Raw genomic sequence first — 27,778 nt, forward strand, 5'->3', positions numbered from 1 at the left:
ACCAGCGGGACGGGCGAGACATTTCATCGACGTTGACTTTTTGACCGCTTCAAAGTTACGTTTGGGACAGTTTACGGCGTATGCCAAACGTCCGCCGCCGGTCCCCGGAGCCAGAGTGTCGGGCACTCGAGGCCACCCACTGCCCCTACCATGAAGCCGCGGCTGAGAAGCTCGGCTGAAAGCTAGCTCGAGTTCGCTCTGCACTGCTCCGACTCTTCCATCAGCTGCAAGATGAACCATCAGCTGTCTGGCGACATCATCTATCTGAACGTTGGAGGTACCAGGTAAGACAGTGATCTAAACGCGTGATGAGTTGGGGTGAGTCGACGCAAGACGACGAGCCCATAATAGCGAGTCCGTTACGCTCGTGGTGCCTAGTTCCTTGACGCTTGCTTTGACATTGCAGGTTCGCCACATCTAGACAGACCCTGACATGGGTGCCCGACTCTTTCTTCACGAGGTGCGTATCGCGTCCGTGCCACAACGCGTTACAGCGCTGTATACCATCGCGTTGATCTAGCGTCATGAAGCATGTCAGCGAACGATGGCGAGAAAGGAGTTCGTTCCTTTGCCGATGATGTCCGGTGACCACGATCATTCCTTTTGCGTGCGTATGACTAGAAGCAATGGATCGTTTGCAGCGCCTCTCGAACGTTCTAGTGCACACGATTTCGGCATAGTGCGTGCTTTTGATTGAGGTGTCAGAGATGCTTGTGAAGGGCTAGCCCAGTTTCTTGTGCGTTTCCCTACCTCTAATGGATATATGGCTAAAGACGTTTAATGAATGCTTCTGCAACTTCGGAGACCTGTCGCTAAAAAGAGAGAGTGTAAAATAGAAAATTGTACGAAATGGTCTGTTGTGAAAAACCTACAAAAGAAAGAGAGAGAGAAAAGAAAAAGGAATACAATTGTGAGCTGAGGAGGAAGCTTTTCTGCCCCTGGTAGCTATTTCTGCTGTGGATGTGTCTTGCACCTAACCTATCTTGTACTTAAACGAACCGAAGTCTATGTGCAACCATGGTATAACTAAACTTTGGTCTCCCATATATTTTCATGACCTCGGATGCACAGGAATCTTGCAGATAACCATCTCCACAAATGTAGATGGTGTACATCACTGATCTGCCCATATAAGGAATGGTGAACCTATTTGTAAGCTCTAAATCTGTACTCTTACCTCATCGCCTGCAAACCCGCGGTCATTGTATGACTGAAAAGACCTGACCACTGTATCTTTAGCCTCCCGTGCTGGGCATGGCTGCGGGATATGGTTATTTTCTAGCGGGAAGTGTGAAAGGGCCCACAATTACAGTCACGTAGGGGTGGGGTGAGAGGAGGGGACATTCCCTCATAATCTGCTCTTGTCTTGCAGTATGCTCAGTGGACGCATCTCGAGCCTGAGAGACGAGACCGGGGCAGTGAGTATGATTGGTTACTGCAAATGGTTGCACTTGAGCCTGGCTTCTGATTCAACCACAGGCCTCATGTTCTACTACTCCAGTGTAACATTGTGCTGCCATTAGCTAGTTACTATAGTTTGGTTACATTCTACTGCTCCATTCTTTGTGAAAGTCAAGTAGAGGATGGTATGTATCCCACAAAGAACTTCAGATAGTAAGGATGCTGCTTGCCCGTATAAAAAACAGTGGTGAACGACAAAGTAGGCAAAAAAGTTTAATGTGAAAAATTGCCATGATGATCAGTTATAGCTTATCCTTATTGCGAATTCGGCATTATTAGAGCTCTATTCACTTCTCTGAAATTCCGCATTCTTCTAAGTATGTAAGTTTCTTTGACTATTTTTTGAGAGCTTCGTGCCAGCAAAATCTAGGTTTTGCACTGTTTATAGGAGAAACTTTATTCAAGTCCTCCATATTAGTCCCTAGCTTAAAGGGACACTCCGGAAAGTTTTTGAGCTACCTCAACTAACTATGTTTTCAAAGTCGCCGGCCTTCACCTGTTCCGGTGTGCTATTTAGTATTGCAAAATTCAAAATGGTTATTGTGAAATCGGCAAATGAAAATGATGCCAAAAGCAACGTTCAAATAAACCCGCACTTATCAGTGCAGTGACGTCAGGGGATGGCAGTCTTGCAGGTCCAGCGGCCAGTTTAAAAATGGACTATTCCAAACATTTGTTTTGTGCTGCTGTACGGATGCCGGAGCGAGCTTCCATAGCATGCATTTGACACCACGATACTGCTTTTAATTAGTTGGGTACAAGGTCTATAGTCCTTCCCCTACCATCACTTCTTTTGAAAAAACAAACAAACATTTTTTTTGTTTAATTTTTGGGTTATTGTTTTAGTGATGTTTGTATGGTGCGTTTTGAGGCAAATTGGGAACTATGGAAAAAGCACCTGTGTACCTTTGAGTACTCTGTGTTTTCTTGATGACGTTCACTACCTAGCCCAGCCACAAGTTCTTTTAGGCTATAATGCAGTTTTGTACTCGGCATCTTTTTGGTATTTGTTGTTTTTGTTACATTCCTGCAATACAGTGAAATAAGATGGTAGACTAAAATTGGGGGCATATCTGCTCAGTTATGTACAATAGAAGTATGCGAAGCAATTTTAGGATGTGTTCTTTCACCCGACTTTTTCTAACTCTGACCGGAGCAGTTGTGCGAGTCCTCTGAGTCAGATGCTTGCGAGAGCAGCTTTTGGCTTCATCATTTAGGACATTATAATAAATGCATGTGTGACAGCTTCAGCTACTATACAATCTTGCTAGCTGACCGTAACACCTTGCATTTTGCTCTCTAGATCTTCATAGACAGAGATCCAAAGTTATTCTCCTACATTCTCAACTTCATGAGGACCAAGGACATTGACCTACGGTAGGTGTTGCCACCCCCGTGTTTTTTTTTTCACATCTCTACTCTCCCGGTGGATTAAATGTCTTCTTTTTTTTTTTTAGGGAACTAGATGTGAGTGTTCTTCGCCATGAAGCTGAATTCTACGGGATCACACCACTGGGTGAGGCTGCTTTCTATGGCTGTGCTTCCATTGGAGCGCACACAGAACTGTGACATCTCGCTAAAGAAAGACGCAAGCTTAAAGGGGCAGTAACAAAGTGGTTCTTGAGATCGTCTTTTTATAGCCCACACTCAGTCTGTGCACCCTCAACATCCTAGAAAACCAAGTATTACAATCGTGCAAGGCTTTGCACGACGTAATGCAACAAAATATTGCATTATGTCCATTTCTTTTAGATTATGCACAATTGTATTTTTCAGTTTCGTATGCTGCTTAGGGCGCGTAGACTGTGTCTGTGCCATAAAAAGACAATTTCGGAAACCGCTTAAGATGATTGCACAAAGTGCCTCTAATAATAAGGATGGTATTTTCTCAGTTAGACATTTCTCCGTCAAAAAGATGGATAAACGGAGATGTGAAGCGTTGCCGTACTTGTAGACGAGGTATCTGCACTTTCATAGCTCTGGTTACGTTTTGCACTCCCTCGTCTTGCAGGACGAGAGCATTATTTGTTTAGCACTTTGCACTTTGTACATTGATTGGCATTTGTTGAATCGTCTCTGTGAGAGCTATTTGCCTGTTTTCTCGGTTGCAGTGAAGAGGCTGATCCTCTGTGAAGACCTACACCAGTCCTCATGTGGCAACGTTCTCTTCCATGGCTATTTGCCCATGGCAGGTGAGCTCGCTTTGCCTGCAAGCCTCCAGGCTGTTTCTTTCTGCTTTCTTTCCACCACTGTCACTTTGGGATTTCCAAGATGGCCTGTGCCAATTTGCTCACTCTGCTGACTATGTAGGGATATCTATATGTGTGTGCTTCGATAGTCATGAACCTTGTAACTGCTGCCTAAAAATGTTGAGAAAAAAAAAAGAAAAAATCCACGTCTAGAGTGTTTTAGGGATTATCTGCACTGTATAGTGTTTGGTTATGTTGCATTGTCAGGTGCAATGGGTCAAGTGGCTTGTTGCTATATGGCGATGGATTTGCCACAAAAACGAATCGGCATGGCGCACAGTTGTCGCTGTGATTTTCAGCGGTATCTCTACCCTTCTCGGTCTCGACATTTATATAGCAAAACATCGCGGAGGCCTATAGGTCTTGTGATGTATAGTGCTCATACTAGGGAGTCTTTGGCACATAATTATGCATCAATGGATAACTTGTGCCTACTAAACTAAAGCTTTAACTGGTCAAACACTTCACTCGGGGGCAGGGAGGGCAGATGAAATTTGGGATTAGGGTATCGTGGCTAAGCCTTTCGTGTCGAGCGGCCACAGTTACAAGGAAAGAAACTGAGAGTGTGCAACGTTGCCAGCGGTGCCTCCGCCCGAGGTCACACCCTTAGGGTCGTCTCTGGGGCCGACGATGGAGAGGCGTCCTGACCCCCAGGCCAGGCCCCCTTTCCTCGTGGAGGGACTCTGCAGCAACGCCCTCTCTGGAGCTGCCGGTGAGTGAGCAAAGTTCTCACAGGTGGCATACCTTTCTTCCTTTATGCCAGCTTACCTTGGATTCGCCCCATCTGCTGGCCCGATGTCACAATTTGTTTGCAGTGCTAGGCGAGCGCGTAGTGTTCTTGTAAACAAAGACACTTGTGCATCCAATAAGGTTGTGCTAGTTATATGCATGAGTGCATATAGCCTTTGCTAGCACTCTACGCACCTTTCAAGATGGAGTGTACACTGTTTAGTAACATTGTGCAGTGCCTGGACACACAACGAGTACGGGTGTGCAAATTGTGGTTCGAATCGAATAGTACTGTGCCATTATAACCTCCGCAGTACAAGAGAAAGCCACGCCAGCCGGTTTTCCTAAGACTATTGAAGCTATGAATGACGCGGCGCTATTAGATTCGAACCACTATTTGCACACCCCTAATAATGAGCCTACAGCTGGAGGCTTCACTGAGCTCGGTTCAAAGATTTATTTAGGAACGTCGCTTTATGTATGATTGTTTTTAGTATCACCATTTTGAACCAGCAGCCCTTCTCGTTCAGGATATCCACCTTTCTCTTTGTATACCATTGTTTTTACTTTTGAGCTCATGCCCTGTGCAAAATAGTTATAAGAGCTTTTTTTGTCGACTGAAAACTCATCGCTGACACTCTTTATGAGCGTGATGGCACATGCTTACTGCAACAAAGCCTTGGGACAACAAACTCCGGTACTCGAATCTAATCAAGAGTAAAAAAGTGAAGATGGCATGGACAAAAAGAACTGTGTGAGCGGATACTCAATTAAGTGGGCTGAGCCGTACACATCCATCCAACGTTTCACTGCAGATGCACGTTGCCAGGTGGCACAACCTGCCACTCGATTAAAACTGTCTAGCCGTACACTCCCGTCCATTCATTCGATTCATTGCAGATGCACGTCCCGGGTCGGTGCTGCGGGTGCTCCCCGAGCCAGCGTCGCGGTCACACTCGCGCGCCCCGTCGCTGGAGGTGCGCCCCCCGCCGCCGGCCCCGAGCTCCGCCGTTCCGCAGCTGTCGCGAAGCTCCTCGGACCTACGGGGCCCCAACTCCGCCCGGGGCCACTCCAGGGCCTCCTCCCTCGACCTCCGGCACCACTCGCGCAATTCCTCGACGGACCTCAACCGCCGCTTCAGGGACGACGGCAGCTGGCTCTCTTCCGCGGGACCGCACCGTGAGTCTCGCAGATTCGGGGCTCTCCCACCCCTAGAAATGATGGTGCCTGGAATGCGTCTCCGACCGTTGTGTTTACTACATCCTTATTTGTGGGCCCTCGATTTCAACCCAATGATATCACACTTCAGCCGTGACCTTGGCGGTGACGTGGCGGTGAAGCTGTATGTGACAGGTGCCTCTTCTGCTGCAGGTCACTGTGCAGCTCAAGAACGGCGGAAGCTTTAGCAGCCACAAGTTGTGGATGGCGCTGCGACGACGACAAAACTTGCGTTTTCTCGTCTCTTTTGCCAGAACTTCGAAAACCAACCGCCAGGGTTGAGGCATCCGATAGTCTGATATGCCGCCTCCTGTGACATCATTTGTTGCCACTTTTGGACCTCTTTCAGTGCATCGGCAGTTAGCACACCAATCGGAGGGGTATTCCAGGCACCAATTACTGTCGAGACTGGTTATAACGAAGTCGGCGGGAGGCTGAAATCACTTCGATATATCCGCTTCTTCATTATATCCACTTCTTCATTATATCCAAACAACATAAAAGTAACACATACACACAAAAAAAATGACAAAAAAATGTGCCGTCACAGGCACATGTTTATTGTTTGTGCAAAAAGCAGTCGAGGCTTCCCTACACTCGATTTCTGCTAGGTTGGAGCGAAAGAAAATTCTGCGAGCTACGCATGGATCGCGTCCAAAGTCCCATCGACAGCTGCGACGTCCGCCGTGGAGGACACCAGCGTTGGACGGCATTCTTTATGTTGATGCGCACTTCGTCGAGTATGGCGGCACGCTTTTGTTTCAAGAAAATTGCCTTCGTCTTCCCTGTTGAGGTGCCGGTGGTGTTAGTACACTTGCCATCGTTGAGTTGCGATGAGTCGCCGAATCGGTGCTTGTGCGAAGTTAGTCTTTCGTTCAGAGAGTGACGCCGACACAGAACACAAAGCAATTAAAGTGCACACGGCACCGAGTTCGCACTCAAGTTTGTGTTTCGTCGGTATAAAGAGCCTAGATGTAAGAAAGGGGGCAACTGCTCAATCAAGGTCACGTGGTTTGTGGGCTGCGTTTGCGAAACGAGCTGCAGCCTGCGACGAGTCAAAAGCGTTCACCGTCTGCAAATGTGTTTGCCTCTCCACCCGGTTTCCTCGCCACGCTGGTGACCGCCATTAAACTAGTCATTACGTCATAGGTACGTTGTTGCTAATGCTCCGAACGGCCCTATCGACACGTCACGACGACTTCCCTGCGTGCGATGCGGAAAAGCCACTACCCAGAAGAGGAGCGTTAAGCAGACAAAATTCGCAGAGGCTGCCGCCGTTGGCCTCCGCCGCACATCTGTGGCTCGTTCTGGGTGGCTGCTTCGCCGCGGCAGCAAAATGCGGTGCGACTCGGTAAACTTTCAGCATTTTATTATTTTTTAACTTATCAGTAAATTTATCTTCACTATATCTGCGGGAGCCGCTCAATTTCCTTCACTAAAAACAGACACAACCACAGTGACAAAGTGCAATCGGGAATGGGAAATCATGATCACTTTGCTATAGCTGCTATTTCATTATAACCGACTTCATTATAAACGGTCGCAACAGTAAAAACCTAAAATGTAAAAAAAAAAGAAGCTAAATACTTTTTAAGGCGAAATTAGAAAATTTTTAATTTGGAGTTAGGCAACACGTTCACTTACTCGACGTAAGTTAACCGAGAATGGGTGCGTTCTTCGACACGCATCTCCTTGCCAGCCACCTCAATCTATTGTGAACGCGTTTTACGGCATAGGTCTCGTAAGGCGTTTGCAATTAGGAAAGCTATGCGTAATGTGTGTGCTGGTGGTGCATAAGGTGTGTGGTGGGGAAGGAAGAGAGTTAGTCCATCTTATGTCTGCACTGACGTTTTGTATCAAGCTGAAAAGGTTCCACCGAACCGTCTGAACCGTCTGCTTCCAGACACCGCCTGGCCCGACACGCTGCGGGTGTGCATAGTCAAGGGGCACCACAACTGGATTGCAGTGTCCTACGTCCACTTCGTCACCTGCTACCGGTAAGCCGGCCTCCCATTGCTGCAGACACTCTTCGGCCAAGAAGCGAGCACCGTTCACTGTGTTGTACTGTTGCTAGTTCTTAAACTGTCCACAAGGACGGAACTGTTCCACCGTATGAAAACCACTAGTGATGGGTGAAACGAAGCATGTGCCAGGAGGTGAACACTATCCATCGGTGTTTGTTGACCCGAGAGCTGACCTTGACAACACTGGACAACCTGACTAGCTGGAGGAGCAGTTCAGGAAAGGTCTCGCACAGGCTAGCTCGTGCCTAGAACAGCATTAGTCTGGCGAAATTAAAACGGACCACTTTCTTTCTTGCCTCCCATTTGTTATTAACCGCCTATTTGAGTGTGGTCTGTGAATGATCTTTGAGTCGGTTGGGGGAAATCTGTAATGACGCCAAGTCTGAGGAGCAGCCAGAAAAAAAAAAAAGAAGAAAAACGGACATTACAGTACGGGAGATCTTTCTGCTTTTACGTGGTGACCCTTCTTTATGCTGCTGATGAAGAACTTAACCAGTGCAGTTTGACCGCTATCCTGGGGTCTTTAACGTGCATCACTCAATAGGAATTGCATGGCTGCATGCTAATGCAATGCCCATCCAGATCGAAACAAGCAGGGGTCGAACCCAGGATTCCACAGCGCGAGCTGACTTACCCCAAGTATCGGAAATACCAGCCTCGAAGAGCCAACTGCGGCCGCTTGTTTTCAAGGAACGCACTTTGTGTTTCCTACAAGACGTGAAGTGATTGGAGGGTAGCAGGTTTCCTGTTTTTTCTGCTTCTATACTCCATATCGCTTCACGATGGACAGAAACAAACGCTACAGCCATCAAAGCCAATTTGAAGCTGCGCGAGTGTTTAGTGGCCTTTGGGAGGGGCCACACAGTAACGTTATATGTCCACAGTGCTGGGTTAACTGGTAGGGCATGCAGCATCTGCCGCAGCCCGTCGTGAAAGCTGGTTCACACATTTTGACGCAGGATGTATATTACGGGTCGTTTTCTACGAACAAGATAGTTGTGAACGAGGGCTGTAAACGAGCGTCTGGAGCGAGCGTCGTGGACGAATGTCGGGAACGACCAACACGCCTGGAGCATTACACAACATTAAGGTTACATGTAGAGCTTACAAAGGCCCATGTAAAATCAACGTAAGAAAGACACCCTGTCGGGGCTCGAACTTGGGTCGCTGCGGCGGCAGTCGGATTCTACAGCCACTGAGCCACTAGCGCAACTGCTCTGGAAGGGTAAACAATTTTATTCGAATGCAGACGTGCCGGCGAGAGTGGCACGTGTTAAATGAGGATAATAAAACAAAATAATAAATAATAGAAGTGAATAAATAAAACAAAATAAATTAATTAAATAAAATAAAAATAAAACCATGAAATAAAATAAGAATAGATGAAAGTAAATAGCTAATAAGGGGAATGAAATTGCACGGACTGTGGCTTGTGCCGGGCACATTCTGTGCTCCCCGGTCTTTGCCAGCCCGCAGAATTTTCCTTCAATTGCGCTCGAAAACATTGCATTTTCTCATAGCTTCTTACGGCGAGAGAACACGTAGAGAGAGCCTAGATTGAAGAGTGGGTTCATCAGAAATAGTGGGGAGCATTTGCAATTTAATGGCGGAGAAATACGCGCACTTGCAACCCGCACCGAAGGGGTTGCAAGTGCGCGTATGAGCCACGTCGTCGTGCGGCGAAGAGAAAAGCAGACAAAAAGGTGGAGGTGCTTGCAGATGACCGACGCTTTTGCCTCCTCCTCGCAGCCTGTGTTGCAAATGCAGCCCATAAGCCACGTGACCCCGATCGGGCAGTTGGGAACTCTCTGTAATACAGGCTCTCTAAGAACACGCTCTCACACTGTCGTCATATACTAGGCAGCCCTAGAAGCCTTTTGGTTCGCACATATATTTTTATCATTTTTGACGCATAATTCTTTTATCCTTTAAATAATTCTCACAATGTTCTTAGCGACCACTTCTCGTAGTGCGTAGATTCGATCAGGCAAATACTGGCGAATCTTCAGTCCAGTTCCGGGGCTACCGGATAGGTGTCAGCAGCGTGCTAGAATGTTTTCTCATTTTAAGCAGTTAGAAATGAATGCAACACGCTCGAGCGTGCTCAAATGCAAACGTACAAACCAGCGTTGAGGTGAAATGAAGCGTAATCTGGAATGACTAGGTGCCCCTTGCAACACATGCGTGCACGTCTGCGCAGGCTGAAGGACTCTACGGGCTGGCAGCTGGCCTTCCGCAGCCCATACCTCGAGCCCGTGATCGAGCGGATAGCGCTCAACGCAAAGGTGGTGACCACGGCCGGCGCCCAGCCGGAGAGCGGCACCAAGATGCTGGCCGTGGCGTACGGCACCCAGGTGCGCCTCTGGGGCATCTCGGAGGAAGGGGCACGCTCGGAGATAGGTGAGACTCCCCGGCACCCAACCGCGGTGCCTGGAACATGTCTTCAATGGCGCGTGCGCCGCCCAATCCCAAACGTGCGTCGAAAGTGGTCTTGAAGTGGCGGCAAGTTGCGTCGCGGGTACCGGCATGTCTGACGTCTCAATCTTGGGAATTCATCACGGAAGTTCCGGCAAAAAGCTTGGGCGAACGCGACTGTCATCGTCATAGTGGCGCCCCGTCTCTCGTCTGCTTTGGTTTCTGTTGACTGTCTCGCTGTGAAACGACCTGCACCAGAGCAGGCGTCTGCCGTGTCCACTCCTGCTGCCGTACCACCGCCAGTATCGCGGCAGGTGACAGCGTGAAACTTTTACAAGATCGTCGAGCAGAAATTGAGAGACCACTTATGAGGACGCAGTAAACGCATCAGTCGGAGACGTGTTCCAGGCACCCTATGCACCCAGGTCCCCGCCCTGGCGTCCAGCGTCCAACTTGAGTCCGACACCGTCGGTGTCTATCTTTTTGGGGCACGCAGGCATGTTCCAGCTGAGTGTTCCTGTGGACAGCCTCTTCTTCATTGGTAGTCAACTGGTGGCCCTCAGCCACCTCGGCAAAGTGGGCGTCTGGCACGCCATGACTCAGCACTGGCAGGTGGGTGTTCTCGATGCCACTTCACATGTTCCCCGGGAGTGCAGTTTTGTGTGCCAGCCGAACAACCAGACTTTCTTTACATAAAAGAACCGGCAAGGTACTCCCCTAGTAGTAGTATGAACCAGGGTCATTCCATGTGGAATATGGACAAGCACTGTACAAGCTGCAACTTGTGTACCTAATCACTACTGCGCAGTAATGTAGGTATACAGAAGGCACCAGGTTCGCAGTCGTGCCGCACTGGTCAAGTTTCTCCTCGAGCGTCGAACTGGCGTCGCCGTATCTCGAGGGCAGACGGGTCTCTTGCCGCAGACATATTTGCAACGTCCAACTAGCTTTGCTCCTTGTGCATGTGCTACACCCTTCATGTGCAAACAAGACAACATATGGGGTTACACAACTGGGTGTGCTTTCAAATGGCAACATCGAACACCAAGAAGCCGAGTTCGTGCACCTTTCAACATTTCCGACTAACGCATTCTTTTTGTCATCGAAACGCCGGCTACGACAAACGGCCATTGCGAGTCTTGGGAGCCACCGAGCGAGCACCCTTCCTTCGCAGATCCAGGACGTGGTCCCCATCACCAGCTTCGACACGGCCGGTTCGTGCATCCTGCTCCTGGGCTGCAACAACGGCTCCATCTACTATATTGGTAGGGCCCCACCTCCCGTGTTGTTGTCACACCCTCTCGGAGCATTCCCTCATCCTGGGCCTCACGGGTTGTCCAGATTTGTCCCAGCAAAGCCATGAAAGATGTGCTTGTCTTTTACGACCCTCTCGAGATTTTTCTGCTTCCACGCTTCTTTTCCGGCGACGGCGTGGAAGCAGCCGAACTCAAGGGCTTTTTTTGGGTGCTTTCACTGGCATCGTTTGAATCGGTGGCGTAGGTGGTGCTACAGAGGAGTGTGGCTTCCCCCACAGATATGCAGAAGTTCCCACTGCGCATGAAGGACAATGACCTGCTGGTGACAGAGCTGTACAAGGACCCCTCGCTGGACCCCATCACAGCCATCAGCGTCTACCTGACCCCCAAGACCAGTGAGTGGACGGCTGTTGTTTGTTCCCGTCGGCGGATCCGCTCTTCCACTTGTTCTAGCGCGGTCATTAGATATGTAAACTACTTGTTGATCTCGAAACTCTGGCGGTTTCTACTAGGGCGGTTTCCGCCCTAGTAAATTTTGTCACCACAAGCAGCGCTGATTCAGGGAGGAGTAGAAAGAGTAGAAAGTAAGAGATTTAAGAAATAAAAAAAATCTGTAAATATTTTGATAATTCCTTTTAAATCAGATGTTGCACCCTTCATGTGCATTTCTGTTCTCCCGAAATAATATGATTTCGGGGTCTCAAGTATTGATTGCATTTATCTACCTTTTCAATGAGTCGCGTGGTGCTTTACGAGAGAGTAGGTGTATTTAGCGACTTTTTTCATGATGGCTTCTCCGATCCTCCATCCATCCGTCGGGTTCTCTGGGTGGTCTGATTGGTTGACTCCTAACGTCAACAGTGTGCCTCTGGTGCTTAATTTTGCTTCTAGGAAAAGTTTTACCATGATGTGACGAAAATATTCTCGGCCTGGTTATCTAAGGACTTTGGTACTAGTAATAACTTGTTAACGAGCTTTCTCAAAGAAAAGCTTGTTAGCCAGTAATTGGCAGGTTTCTCCAAAGTACAGTAAACCCTAGTTAGCTCAAAGTCATAAAAAGCAGAAAAAAATTCGAGGGGTTTCGAGATAGCGAGGTACCGAATTTTCATTGCACTGATTTTGCATTGTGCTACTAGAATCCTTCCAACAATCGCGCTAACTAACTCGACATTTGCACGCCGCGCCACGCCGTAAGAACAAAACAACCTCACCAAAATTATCAACAAGAAGCATTCATAACATGAGACAACAAAACCAAAAAACAAGAAGGCAAAGAAAACAAAAAATACAACGAAAGAACCCACAAAAAATAAGAAAAAGACGAAAAGTGGAAGATACCATTGAGCGCGAGCAAGAGAGAAACAGCGGCACCAACTGCCGAAACCAAGGAGAAGAAAACGCAAGACAACAAATGTTCTTGAAGTGCATGCTGCTCGGTGCATGGCCGCGCTCATTACTTAGCACTTTTTTGTTTTTGCGCATGCACGCACGCGATGATGCACAAATCTTTTTCTTTTCTTTTTGTGTGTTGGTTTTTGGATTGTGTTTCTTTGTCAACCAACGTTTATGCCACAGTTCACTGTTTGCTTTACCCTGCCTGTTTTTTTTTTTTTTTCTTTAATAGTATTTTTGTCAAGATCTTAAGATATTTGAGGTCAGTCCTGAAAACTTCTCGAGATAAGCGATGAGTAAATGTATTGCGCCTATGGGAGTTCATTCCATGACAAGGAAAGCTTTTGAGTTGGTTGATATTTCGATATACAGCCGAGTTAGAGTTAAGGGGGGATTACTGTAACACCAGCCCTGCTTAGCGACCGATTAGTGGGGCAGTCGAGCAGACACCTCGTCGTCAAGATGTCGTACGGTCGGACCCAGTTATAACGAAGTCGACGAGAATTAAAAATACATTCACAATATATCTGTGTTCCATTGTGTCTGAACTTCGCAAAACAAGTAGTTTTTTTGCACGTCATGCGTTAATCTTTGTGCGTAATTATCATGCCCCATTTTTTATATTTCTTTTGCCAAGTAGCTAGAATAATTCTGCATTTTTGTTTATTGCAGTGTCCAACGCTTGCGTGTTCATTAACGTTCCTGGAGGAGTTATTCTTTTTATGTAAATGTTTTGTGCCGCGAGAATCCAGTAGCGCAAGTAACCACGGACATGCAGGATCCGCAGCCTCTTGATGATGTAGATCCAGACAGCGTCTTCGTAAGCACCCTGAAAAGGACAGGAAACATTTTAACGCTGACTTTATTTGAGAGCCACAGTAGCTTTAGATGTACATCAAAATCCGCACGTCTAAAGTGTCTTCACAATGTCCACTTCGATTGCATCCAACCGTGAAAAAAGTAAGCGTGCGACAGAAGCGTTGACGATGTACGCGCAGATTACATCAACATCCGCAGCAGCCACTTGGAAGGACAGCTTCGTAAGGGCTCGGCTCTGCTCCTCGCTCTCGCTCAGTGCCTCTGCTGGCTTCGTTTCAGCGGTGCAGGTCGTGAGTGCTTTGCCCGTTAAGCCCCGGTAATATTGTTGCGGTTGTAATAAAATGTAACTCGCACCGTCAGTGTTCCGAAGGGTGAGGCATTTTTCAGCCACGCTGCTTTAACGATTCACCGAGCTCGCGGGCAACTCGCGTCCCGTTTCTTCTTGCAGCCACCTAGTCGTCTGCACGTGGATCTTGCAGCCTCTGGGTCTGAGAGTAGCTCCCACTTTCAAAACAATGGACAATGGAATTATGTTTCACGTCAGATCTATGTCGTTTGCAGTGGTGCTGGTGGTGGCAAATTTGAACAAATGCAAACTTTGGTTTCTGCATCTGTCTGGCTTGTCCCCCAAAAAATCTGTCACATGCAACCAGTATTGCTGCTCATTTGAAGCAATGCTGGCAGCGGCCAAACAGCTCGAACACGGCGCAAACTTAGTTTCCAAATCTTCCCTATGAAAGTAAGGAGGATTGCGATGTTCCGCACACGTCCTCGACACTGCGAGGGTCACACGCTACAAGGCCGACCCCATGACTTGCGATGCAGCGAAGCCGAACTGGTTGACCGCGGGGTAGCATGCTTTTTATGGGGACAGCTGTTTAAAGCAGGCCCGCACTATTATATGAGACAACCGTGGTGTTTTAGATTTTGGCTCGAATTTGAGCCCTTCATTTTTAATGCGATGGCATTAATAAGCTACTACTCAAGCTTTTCAGCTGACTGTGCTTGCACCCCGTTGCACCGTGTGTATGTGGGGGGACAGTGCACACTCTGTCACATTTGCAGCCTCTTGGAAGTACCGGACGACCTTGACGTCTTCCTCGACGTCGTCCTAGAGATCGTTCTAAAGGTTGTCCTAGACGTCGTCCTCTAGGACATCGTCCTTGAGGTCGTCTTAAAGTTTGTTCTAGATGTCATCTTTTACGATGTCCTAGAGGACATTGTTAGGAACGACGTCTAGGGCGACCCCAGGGGCAACCTCTAGGGTGATCTCAAGGACGGCAACGGTTTAGCGAGGAGTTTCCCTGCTAAATTTAACGAAAAAATTGACATCGGGACCTATGCACCAATTAAGCTACCCCACTAAATTTGGCAGTGTGCTACGATAAATGCTATCGCATTTAGAGATAATCACCCCTGTGGTTTCTACACATTTGCCTCGACCATAAAAATCTTTCTTTCCGCAAACCTTTTTAGTTATTCAAAATAGTTTTTTTTTGTTATAGGTACTTCCTCGTCTCGAGCTCGTTCGTTGAAAGTGGGCCCAGACTGCTTTGAAAATGTACAACCGGAAGCATGAAATGAAGCTTAATTGTTTTGTGCAGGCTTGTGCGGCAACTGGATCGAGATTGCGTACGGGACCAGCTCCGGCTCGGTGCGGGTGATAGTGCAGCACCCGGAGACGGTGGGCCACGGACCCCAGCTCTTCCAGACGTTCACAGTGCACCGCAGCCCCGTCACCAAGGTGGTCCTCTCCGAGAAGTACCTCATCTCCGGTGCGCTGCCACTTCTCCCTCTCAATGTTCTTGGCAACTTCTCTCGGTCGGGTCAGAGATTGAACAGTTGCGCCCCCCTAGTGGTTAAAGGCCCGTTCACAGACTTGTGTCTGCTTACGATAGAGGTGTTGCGATCCCTTAAGACTAGAGAACTCACTGGCACGCTGGCACCATCTATGAGGTGGCCCTGGAACTTCATTTCTCTAGAGCGAAGGTTTTGCGGTATTTTGCCAAATGAAACATACATACTATCTATGAGAAGTAGTCATCTATAATATTGTCAAAAGATTTTCGATCCACGAAAGAATGATGCGTGAAAGAAATAGGAAATATAAAGGAATGCCACGTGTTCGACAGCTACCCGACGGGTGGCGTCGGTCTGTTCTCTTGTCGTAAAAGGTTGAAAAGGTTTTAAGACATATGGATGCAAGCAGTCACTAGTGTGTGGACTAACCTCAATTCGGCTGTACGAGCAACAAACGTAAATTAGTCGTTTGTTTCTGACGCAGAAGTTGGACGGGGCTCGGGTTCAGTTGACGAAACATCGATCGAGCTCCAGTGAAACGTTGACTTAGCTGTTGCGTTCGGTCCGTGCCCCATGTTCGGTTGAGGAAGGTCGGGAAATAATCCAGTGCACGGGGTTCGTGCTGCGTAAACACCAGGATAAAAAAGCTGCCGCCTATACATTGATCTCCTCACCAACAGCAGCTACGAAACCACATTCTGTGCATCTCTTGCGGTGTGCGGCAACGTTATTGTGTGAGGTGCTTTGGATCGTCGGGGTTCAACATTTTTCACCATTCTCGGAAGATACACGTTTGTGCTGAATCAAGCCGGCATAATCAATCCGATCTTTCGGAAGGCTGTCGAATTTTAGGTTTTGGACCATGATCTCGAGCAGGGGTCCTTCAGTTTTTATCCTTTTGCCACGGACAGTCGGAGGAGCCTGGCTGTGGTTACACCTTAAAGAGACCTCTCGTAACCCAAGAAACCAATATTACCCCAAGCTTTTTATTTTTTTAATTGTTTCGTGAAAATAAATTGCAATTATTCTATAAATGAACTACTGCAACACGGAGGAGGCAACGACGAACACTCTAGTCACTGACCGCCTAAGAGACGCAGAATGCAGCGAGATCCACGTATCTCGTTATCGCCCCGCAGCCAATGAGATGCTAGAATCTGCCGATAAGAATGCCGACAAACGAATCACAAAGCAAGAAGCATTGTCACAATCAGCCATGCTCGTTGTTTCTTAAGTTGTTGATAATTATGAAAGGAATTGTGAGAATGTATGAGGGGGCAAACGAGCGGGACAAGAATGACGATAATAATCCCTGGAGAAGAGGAACAAGGGGGACAAAGGACAAACACAAATCTCCAAACACAGCTAGGTTGACTGGTGCACTAATGAAAAAAATCTGCCTGGTCCTGGTATCGAACCAGGGACCTCACCATTTCCAGTGTAGTGCTCGACCAACTGAGCTAACTAGGAGTTGGACCATACCAGGAGCAGGCGGATGTTTTCAGTCGTGCACCAGTCACCTAGCTGTGTACAAAGATTTGTGTTTGCCCTTTGTCCCCTTGTTCCTCTTCTCCAGGGATTATTATAGTCATTCTTGCTCAGCTCGCTTGCACCTTTGCATTATCGTCATAACCTTGAAATGCAGGACATTCATTCTTGTTGGTGTTAGACCGGTGGCGGCTGTTCAAACCTGTTTGCTCTACTGATGTCTAACTCCTGGTTAGCCCAGTTAGTAGAGCGCTCCATTGGAAATGTAGAGGTCCCTGGTTCGATACCAGGACCAGGTGAATTTTTTCGGTCGCACACCCGTCACCTAGCTGTGCTTGGAGATTTGTGTTTGTCCTTTGTCCTCCTTGTTCTCCTTCTCCAGGGATTATTATCGTTATAGGAATTGTGACTTTTTTTTTTTTTTTTTTCACTCTACAGTCTGGAAGTTTTTGTGAAGACTTTTAAAAAAGATTTCTAAAGCTAGGATGGTTGAGAAAAACAAGAACCTGTTTTGGGGAACAAACTACAGCCACAGTGGACGTCAAGTAATACCAAGAACATGCTATTTAGCAAATTAATTACCTAAGATTGACTGATGAACCCTTTTTTTTAATTTGTGAGAATAAACACATGGTTCTAATTAAGAACTTTTTAATTGTCATTGGAAACCTTTAAATCAGTCAATTTCAGTACGCCTCGAAGCAGGTGGGAAGTGCGGGGAAGCGCTGAATTTACCACTCATGCGGCACGTACAAGGCCAGCAATGAGAAAAGGCGGATGATGTTCTCATCGTTCGCGCTTTTGCATCCCTGGCCTTGTGCCTGCTGCATGTGTGGAGGGTTCTCCCCAGAAATTCTTGAGATCTGAACATCTGAAGGAGGAGGGGGCAATTGCTGCAATTTTTCGTGTTATCGGTACCTTCTTTGCCACACAGCAGTGATTTTGTTTTGCAGGGATTATGCAGTTCTGTTCCGTAGTGGCACACAAGTCTGCCAAACACAGTAATCTGGGGCGTTGTGCATTTTCAAAATGAACGCCATTTTGTCCAGTGGAGGCAAAATAGAGAAGTGGGTTGGACATAGTAGAGGCGGGCGGCAAAACCACTGCGGCCCACTGTGGGGAGAACCCTGGGGTGGTAACTTTAGCACACCCCAACGCTTCTAACGTCCTTCGAGTCAACCTATAATTGACCGATATAAAGGTTTTCGGTGACACTTGGAAAGTTTCTCATTGGAGCCATGTGTTTGTTTCACTAATAAAAAAATGTTAATTAGTGAATTTTAGGTGATTATTTTGCTAATTGGTACATCTTTGCAATCCCCGACAATCCCCAGACAAGTTTCTTTTATTTTTTTTCCCTTAAACAGCCAATTTTTAGAGATGTTTGAAATAAAATTGCCTGATGGGCTTGTTGGTTATACATTACAAAATTATTGTGCAAAAGACTAGGACAGAAAAAAACAATTTCATTTCTTCTCTTTCCTCTCTTTTCTTTTCTTTTCATTTCTTAGATTTTCCCTACTTTCATTTTGTTTCTATAGTAAAATGGTGGTATATATTTTGAGTGGTTGATTAACGCACATTTAAAGCTAAATGCATTTTATTTTTCTTTCTTTTTCTTTTCAATGATTCATTGCATCTACCGTTCACTTAGTTCACTTTATTCACCTCTTTTATGATACAAACAGGAAATAATCAGTTGTGACTTAGTGCTCTGTCCTGTCCCATTGTTCCTTCCTGTCCTAGTCTTTTGCTCTACAATTCTGTGACGTCTGAAAATCCTCGCGCAGACGTCCGGTATCGGTGTATTTACTGCTTTTTGCATTCTTGCTCAAGCCCCCGATTCTAAGGCGGCAGCTTCTCAAGAATCGGAGGGATGGTTACGGGTGGCATTGATGTGGCGGCCCGCCTCCATTTGTGCGTGCAGTGTGCAGCGAGTACAACCACGTGCGGACGTGGAGCGTCACCCGCTTCCGGGGCATGATCTCTACCCAGCCGGGGTCGACGCCCCTGGCCTCCTTCAAGGTGGTCTCCCTCGAAGACCTCGAGCCCTGCCCCGGCTACCCGGCCGCCAACGATTGCGGTACGTCCGCCGACCAGCATTGCTGACCACGCGAGCATTTGACTAATACTACAGTGCTCGGAATGCGTCTCCCAACGGTGCGTTCGGCTTCTTGTTCCCCCTCCCCCCTGTACGTTGAAGAAAGTGGTCTTTAAAAAGGGCAACGAATGGCGTTCTTAGAATGTGGACTGTCGTGCCATCGGACAGGCCGAGGAAATGCGAGCGTTGCCGTAGTTGCGGCGTCCCAACTCCCGGCTGCCGTAGCTTCCGTGGACCATCAAGCTGGAGAGAGACCCGCAACAGAGCAGGCGTCTGCCACATCCACTACCGCTGCCGAGACACCTCCTGAACAGCGGATGCCGACGGTGTGACACTTTCGCGACGTTGGCAGGCGGAAATCGAGGGACCACTTTTTTGAACGTGGTAAACACTCCGGTCGGAGAGGCGTTCCGGACAGCCTACCAATGTGTCCTAGAAGACGAGTCCCATGCCTCTCCACCTCTAGCGGCGTTGCTAGCAGAGTCATGCAGTGTCGTCTAGCTCGCGTCCGTGTCACTGCAACTGGATCTTGCAGCATTTTTTGACGAGCGCAGTGGGCCTTTTTCCAGTAAGCCTCCTCTATGCATGCGCCATTTTCGGAGAACACGACTAACTGAGAGCATTCCGTCTTTTTTTGTTACGATTTTTTTTCTTCAGTACTGGTAGTATAGGGCATAAAATGTGACGAAAAGCGATGTAACGGCACGATGCCGGCACGTTTGAATGGGCGGAGGCACGCTTAGCTGCTTTTTGTTTGTGGTTTGCAGACAACTCCCCGGACGGCGTGCATTAGTGGAAAAAGGTTTGTCGTAGCGGGCGGCGACGCTGAGGTGCGTGTGTCTGTTGCCTTGCCGCGTAGTCTCAAGGAGCTTCGGCTTATTTGTTGCTCGGGACGGGTTGGGGGTTCGACCAATGATGGCACGATGCGCGAACCTTGTCTTCTAAGTGGTATTAATCTGACCAGGTTCAAATCGAACATCAGGGCGACTATAAATTGCAAAGTTCATGAAGCTTTATCTGGGTATGCCCACCCTTTTTCCAGTTTCTACAGCCGGACAAATGTGCCGCTTGTTCTCGATGAGGGACGAAGCATTTTCATGCTGCGATTGTGTTTTGTGCGCAGCAAACATAAAGTAATTGGAGTGTCTACAAACTGGGAAATTTTGGAAATGTAGGGTGAATCGTAACTCGCCTCGAAAAGCCCGAAAAATTCAACAAAAATGCAAAAAAAAAAAAAAAAAAATTTGAGTAAATATTTTTATTTACTTGTGTGGGTTTAATGTAGTACCGAAACGCAATATTTTGTTAACTGGTAGTTTCTGTCAATAATAAGCCAGTAATCGAGCTTGCCCGGGATCGAAGCAGCAGCAGGCCATTGCTGTCGTTTTCGGCACTTCTAGACATTTTTTCTCCGCATTGTACGGAAGAATTTCGGTGAAATAGATGTGGCATTTTGTTGGCGTAATCATTGTTGACATCCTGCTTATTCATATTTAGAATTCGTATTTAGGGTATTTAGAAAGCTTTTGCTTGCAGGTCCGTACGGCGAACAAGACGACGAGCAAGTCTTTATTCAGAAGGTCGTTCCCGAAACGGACCAACTGTATGTCCGCTACGCATCGTCTGGCAAAAGGCTGGTGGATTTTTTTCGTTTTTTAACTCCTTGAGTGCCAAGCTTTTTTATGCATGCCGCATGCGGATTTCGGCCTCAGTCACGTTACCATGCTTTGTGAAAAATATTTACTTATGAAAGACAGTATTTCATGGACAAAAGAACATTCACTGATGTCTGCATGCCTCCAACCTAAGACATATTCTTTGTATCACGCTTTTTGGTACACAGTGCTATGCAGTGGCACCTCGACTTTGCACCCTTAGGGCACTCTTTTGAGCAGCCTTACTCAACCTTTGTTTATTTGGAACTGTGACTCCCTTGACTACATGTTCATTCGTAGAGTGCGACAACCAAAGTGCACTGCTTGAAAGGTAGTGGCAGCCCATTATATCAGGCAGTAGTTTACACTACCGCAAAATTTAAAAGCAGCCTGGGATAACCTTAGTGTAAGGAGGATAGCTCCAATCTTTTGGCTTTGGTTTTTGTGTTTGATTGTAACGCGCTTGTAATTTTGAGTGCATTGTCTTCGAACAAGAAGTTTGTGATTATAATTGTGCGTATGCAGTAAATTGCACGACTCTGCTTGGTGGTGACCCCCACTCTTGTTTGCGCGTTGTCGGTGATGGCAGGATCTGCATCATCAAGTCTGTGGACGGCACCACCATGACGTCGTTCTGCATCCACGAGTGCGAGGGTTCCAACCGGATGGGCTCTCGCCCCAGGCGCTACATCTTCACCGGGCACAGCAGTGGCGCCATCCAGGTACGGGTCTTGAGTCTCCAAGCGCGCAAAAGGAAAATTTGATCCCATAAAGGCACTTGCCGTAAAGTCCCGCACAAACTCCCTCACATTTTGAAGGGATAAGTGGCGAAAAATATCGGGTGGGGGATCCTTGGGAATGACGCAACAAAAGTTTATAAAAAAATGACGGGTACCAGCCACGTGACACAGGAGCTGATACCACATATTGCAGACACGGCAGATTCGTGTCTCAAGGTGCGATAATTATGCAGGAATCCGCTACCAATTCGCTCGTCACGGGAACAGACATCGCAGATCGGAGTTGCGGTAGATTAGCCTTTTATGGTACACTAAGCACACGAAACCCGTTACGTGCCTGCATGTCAACAAAACCCATATCGCACGAGCAGATGGCGGACACAGCTAACTGGGGTTCCATGGTCCAATAAACACGCGGGAACCTGCTACAAAGTCGCTTGTCACACTTACTATTACTGCCGATCATGCTGTTGACGCGATTCCTGTCGGACATTGCACAATGTCCGATGGAAATTGGAGGTGAATGATCTCTTGTGGGAGGGCGCTCGTACGCTATATTAAGGTAGGGTTTTGTTATATTCATATTGAAGAGTGCATCTGTAAGAGATGTCATTGTCAGATTGAGTCTGTATTTCTTTTTTTTAATGATGCTGTGCCAAAGTGAAAGTAATAGAGAACTGAAACTATCTCAGTTCCATGTTTGGGAACGGAGGGATTTGGATTTTTATTTTATTGCGGTGACCAGTTTCGTAAAGAAACATCCCCGAACCCGTCAAGCTCAGCCGAGTAGTTTCCTCCCGGAAATAGAATGAGATACAGACTTTCTTGGGTCGGTTTGACTGCCAACTTTGGTGCAGTGACTGGACCTGGAGAATAATAAATTTGAGGCCTCTACTTTCGGAGTGTCATACAATAGAGGTAAACAGGGCATAGATTGTTTGGTTCTAGCAGAGTTGAGTTGTTAGCACGGTCACCGTGATGGTGAATATGTTTTGTCTTTTCGTTTTTTAGATGTGGGATTTGACGACTGCATTGGACTTGGCCTCCAAGGGAGAACCGGGTAAGTGAGGGTGATGACCTTTTGTTGGTGACTACTCTATGTCCTCAGCATAAAGAGGGCGCATTGCTGTCTTACCTCAGCAGGGTATGCTGCAGTAGGCATGGCAATCACAGTGCCACGCCCGCACTTGTAGGTTTGGCTTTGCTCAAACTAGCAGTTAAAGGGGGACACTTGCTAGAGATTGAACTTCTGAACTGCTCTAGTGATCAGAATGAAATTTGCTGAGGAGATTTAACGTCATATAGGTGTGCTGTGCAAACTTTCAGCTCTCTGGGACAACTTTACATACCTGCATAGGAAGATGTGTCTCTTCATTAAGAAATGTATGACATGCAAATGAAGTTATTAAGCACCATTTTGACTGCTTGAATATAAAGTGAGGGATCTGGGACTTCGAGTTATCTAGTTTTTACAACTCAAATGCAAATATTTCAGGAAGAGTTATTACCTCAAAATATGAGATCCATATCTGTCCTATGCCAATTTTTGAAAACATAGATTTTTCTGAATGAGGACTTAAAGCTTAAAACAGTATACTGTTAACGACTTATTTTTCGCAGGCTCAATATTTTGCGATTTAGCTCCAAGCTGAAGTTTTGGAATAATTTGCGGGTTCTCATTTTTGGGACGCGGTGGGATCTCAATATAGATTCCGGTCTGTTTACATTTTACCGGAATTGGTTGCAGAACCTATTTTACGCGAAATGTAGGCGATTTGCAAAAATGGGATCTTTGCGAAAATTAAGTCGTTTACAGTATATTAGATTGCCCGATACTTCAGTGAACTTCAGTTCAGAAACATCTTGATTGTGCTATCAGAATACTTTCACCTTTGAACAAAAGATTCTTTCGTATGAAATTTTATCAGAAAGTGGAACTGAGAAAAATGCATTCGAACACTGAACTCCTTTACTTTGTTACTGCCTCACAATGTGTTAAAATATTTTATATCAGTGTAACTATTTGACATATGGTTATCAAATTTAGTGTAAGGGTGTATAATTAGTTTCTAAAACCGAAAACCTCAAAATAGAAAAATGAATTTTTTTCAAAGAAATATGGAACTTGGGCCGATGTCCCCCCCTTAAACAGAGTACACCTTCCGTATCTGTGTATATTGCCCACAGTTTTCGCGTTTTCCAGTGCTTGTTTATTACCAGTTGGCGCATAGCGGAAGACATGCGCTTTCACCAGTAGCTTTGACAGCATTGTTGACTAGGAAGTATGAAACAGAATTTAATGAGGAGGAAAGGTCTTATTTAGGGCAGTAAGCTAAGCAGTAAAAATTGGTGCCCACTAAATCCCTTTCAAAGTAGAATGTGAAAAGGCGCAATGGTCGCATTCGCACTAACAGTGTCGTGCAGTGTATAGTGACAGTATGGTGCCTGGAACGTGTATCTGACTGGTGTATTTAGCGCGCTGATCAGCCCTTGCATCAAAAGTCCTCCCGAAGTAAACACAGATGAAGTCACAGAAATCAGAGTGTCATGGTGTCGGGTGTTGCGATCCTGGCGGTTAGAAGTAGAAGTTCTGGAAAAAAAAGAAAAAAAAAAGCATGAGGGAACGCGATTGTGGCTGTGGTCGCAGCGTCCCGCCTCTTGGCTGCCGAAACTTCCGTGAACTGTTAAGCTAGAGAGCAAGTTGCAACAGAACAGGCGTCTGTTGCATCCACCACCGCTGCCACGACACCTCCAGGATCATGGTTGGCGACAGCATGGCACTTCTACGAAATCGGGTAGAAATCGAGTGGCCTCTTTTTAGGACGGGATAAACGCACCAGTCGGAGACGCATCGCAGGCACCGTGGCGACGTTTGCGTGGGTTACACAGCGGGCGTTCTCTCTTCCGTTGGCTGCGCAGCCTTTGTGGCGGGGGGTGGCCCGAGTCCCGGCGAGCTGCTCCGGCTCCTGGAGCAGTGCGACCTGAGCAACTCCCGCTGCTCCACGCCCTGCATGAGTCCGGCCCCTTCGCTGCTCGGTGGGGCGGCAACTTTGGCACGCCTCAGGGCCGCCAACCTGCTCCTGCTGGGACAGGCCCCGCACGAGCCACCCGAGAGGGATGGTCCTGTCCCCGAAGACCGGAGGGTCACGCGCTGCTGACCGCGCGTCGTCTGCAAAACGTCGTCTATCGAAGCCGACATTCCATGGATGACGTTCGACAGGCGGCGTTCCGCTATTGACATCCGGAGTGACCCAGGTTGCTCGAAAGTGACCAAGGTCATTCTGGACGTCGTCTGCTGAACGTCCTCTGCGGAACGTCATCTGCAGAACATCGTCTCTTGAATGTTGTCGACCGAAGGGAGCCAGCTTGCAATTTGGGAACTATGACACTCTTGTTTTTCGTCCCACGTAACATTACCTTGAGAGAGGCTAGGTAGGAGAAGGCCATAAACCGAAGGCGGTCTCATTAGGTTACGTGCAGATGAAGGCCCTATGCAATGCGCGTGTATATCCCTGAACTTTCGGTTGGCCCCGGCAGACTCGAAGAGCTCTGAACTTTTCGAGGGCCCTTCGGATGCCTCAACGCGATGCAGACTTTTTGGCCAAAAACACCTTCCAGCTGCGTGGCCGTACCCCTATAGCGTTTATTGTCTGCACTCAGTGATCTGATGTGGAGTGTAGATTGCGGAAGACTTGCAGGTGCCAGCGGTTGAGGTGCGGCTTCAAGCTGCGTGCCGCATAACGACTTCCAGCACTCTTAAGTCCATTTGGACGCCGGACATTGCTGTCGACATCATTGCCTAATCCGGTCGCTTGTTTAAAAGCTTCTGAATTGGCTGCAATTCTCTCGATAATTCGTTAGCCCTCTACTACTTTATAATTAAACATTTGACTGATAAGATCTCTATTTACGTGTCGAGTAGGGCATGACAATGATGGGAACTTCCCCCAGTGGTGTACCTTGACATCTGCCGATGGTACGAGGAATTTCTGACGTTAATATTAGACGGCTGGATTGAGTAGTGCAGAATTAGCCCAGTAAGGTTTATATCAATGAAGCAGAAATGACTGCAATTTCCTGACTACTGCTCAGTAGGACAGTCATAAGTATACTCAAGGTCATCATTGCTGCACAATAGAAAGTTGCTCTGTTTTGAGTACACACATTAGCATTTTTACTTTGTACTAATTAGATTTTTGTTTGTTTGCTGATTTAGTATCAACTCATATTTAACCACTGTGTCTATTTCTATTATCATTTTCGGATTTGTTAGATGTTTAGGCCGTCACCCAAGAAAATTTTTTTTTTTTTATGACGTTTGAATGAACTATGCATTGCCACTGTGCTTAAATGGTTGCCCCAGCGGTTGGGATAAAGCGCAAACTTTCGGCACTTTTTAGAAAATTTGAATGAGAAAATGGAAATCAGCTGAACCCAGAAAGACTGGAGATGAGTAGAACCTAATTACGAAGAAGCAAACTTCATTACGAAGAAGCCCGATATTGAGGCAAGGGAAGCAAAGCAGTACAAACGCAAAGTGTCTGATGCTGAAAGCGAACTTCATTTTCTTATTGAAATTTTTATAAAATTGGTTCTAACTTTTGAATTGGATAGCAATGGGTTTTTGTAACCATCTGCAACTTTGGCATCCGACCCAACTGCTCGAGCCACGATTGGTTGGAACGTGCGCTTTCAGCGGCGTGTGCATAGTTTTTTTCAGCGGCGCAAAAGGTGTATAGGTCACTTTTCTCGCGAGCTGACACCCGTATATTTGTCACAGCACTTACACTGCCGCACCAACTCTGTCAAAGGTGACTGGTGGTCATTGTTTGGAACGAAGGATGCCGTTGAATTCTACGGATATTACTTACAACTACATTTCCGTAGCCTAGGCATGTCTTCTGCCTCAGCTTTGTGTTTTGGAATTATTGAGTTCAGCAGTTGCGCACACTGGAACGTTGCTCGGGTGGTGTTCCATACGCTTCCCAACTGATGGAGAATCCATTGCACTCATCTTTACAAGTAATGTTTTGCTGGAATTTATGCCAGACTAAAGTCGTCTACGATTGAATTGTGATTGACACAATGACGGAATCTGCATTATGGGTGTTGGTCAGTCACTAGTGTGACAAATGACTCACCAAAGAGGAGCCCGACTTTGTAACCAAGACAGTGTATGTATATGATAGATGACTCAGTCAAGCGAAGCATGTATATTCTAGGTGACTGCTCTCTGATACTGGCTTTGTTGAGATTACCCAGTATGTATGGGGCTCATGATGAGGTACATCATTTGTTCTATGGGAATGCATGTGAACTTGTATGCCTGTATGTTATCACAACTAAACAGTATTTTGTTGCTGGTATGGCTTGTATTTTTCTTCATGGCAAATGACAGATTTGCTTTCTGTAAGGTACTGAAGAAGGGAGCTGTGTTTGATTATCTTACTATGACATTTGGTTCGCAAGCAGGGTGGGTGTTTACTACGTGCTTTATGACCCGGTGTATAGCGTGTGTACCCAAACAATGTAGTGTTGTTCTTCACTGCAAAAAAAGAACTATGCATTGCTGATTGCTCTGTCTCCACCCCAAATGTAGCACTTGTGGTCTGAACCGCATGCAGAAGTTTCAGTACCGTTAAATTATTCAAAAGTTATAAACCGGTGCCCGGATTCCTAGCCCCCAGCGATAAAAATAGAAAATAATAATCTCAAACGCAGGCTCTTGTGAAGACAGGGGCTGTGCATAAAACAAGATTTTTGCTTTTTACAGCACTCTTGGTATCGGTGTCGTAGTTGGAGCTTTGCGACCATGCATCTCTGACGTTCTTACACTACGATATGTGCGATGGTTTCTAAAAAAACCGAGGCCTGAAAAAAGTGCAGCCCCCCCCCCCCCCCCCCCCCCCCCCCACCTCTTACTGTGTCATGGGCCATGTTCCAAAATTTACTCGATCCTACTTCAGGGTAAGGGTTTTGTACCTTGGGGTTCTAAAACCTACCCATGTCTTACACTTTTCTATCTGTGTTGTCACGTGACACGACCCGCCTAAGTAACTCGGATCCATTTGGGTAAGATTTGGAACATATACTCCGTGTCATTAGTTGTGCGCTGTGCATGCGAAGATAACACCAGGCGAAGAGAGGAAGGGCGAGCACTAGGAGGGCGGAGTGGGAGAGGAGGGCACTAGAGGGCGAGGGGAGAAGGGGAGAGCGCTAGAAATGGTAGAGAGGAGAGGAGGTTTCTCCCTTCTGCTCCAGCCTTACTAGTGCTCACTGCCCCAGCCATCATAGTGCTTGCCCTTTCTCCCCTTGACTGGCGTTGCCTTCACTTGTGCTGCACACAACTAGTGACACGGAGTATAGCCTTGGTTTCATCATAAACAAACAGGGCAGCACCTATGGAACAGAGCAGACACTGTACTACAACG

General features: G+C 47.0%; 1 protein-coding gene across 1 annotated transcript; it reads left to right on the plus strand.

Annotated features, from left to right (window-relative positions):
• On the plus strand, positions 1–26,713 carry LOC8023666 (BTB/POZ domain-containing protein KCTD3). The gene is made up of 19 exons (XM_029974235.4): positions 1–284; positions 407–460; positions 1,373–1,418; positions 2,765–2,838; positions 2,919–2,977; positions 3,573–3,653; positions 4,291–4,422; positions 5,340–5,618; positions 7,561–7,654; positions 9,882–10,081; positions 10,593–10,708; positions 11,271–11,361; positions 11,631–11,747; positions 15,168–15,338; positions 18,779–18,934; positions 20,489–20,585; positions 21,197–21,329; positions 22,359–22,407; positions 24,267–26,713. The coding sequence occupies exons 1-19, from the start codon at positions 232–234 to the stop codon at positions 24,503–24,505; spliced, it is 2,241 nt and encodes a 746-aa protein (XP_029830095.2). The 5' UTR covers positions 1–231; the 3' UTR covers positions 24,506–26,713.
• Positions 26,714–27,778: the final 1,065 nt, after the last annotated feature.

The sequence above is a fragment of the Ixodes scapularis genome, unplaced genomic scaffold (assembly GCF_016920785.2).
Source record: "Ixodes scapularis isolate PalLabHiFi unplaced genomic scaffold, ASM1692078v2 PGA_scaffold10__122_contigs__length_95168666, whole genome shotgun sequence".
In the NCBI taxonomy this organism is placed as follows: domain Eukaryota; kingdom Metazoa; phylum Arthropoda; class Arachnida; order Ixodida; family Ixodidae; genus Ixodes; species Ixodes scapularis.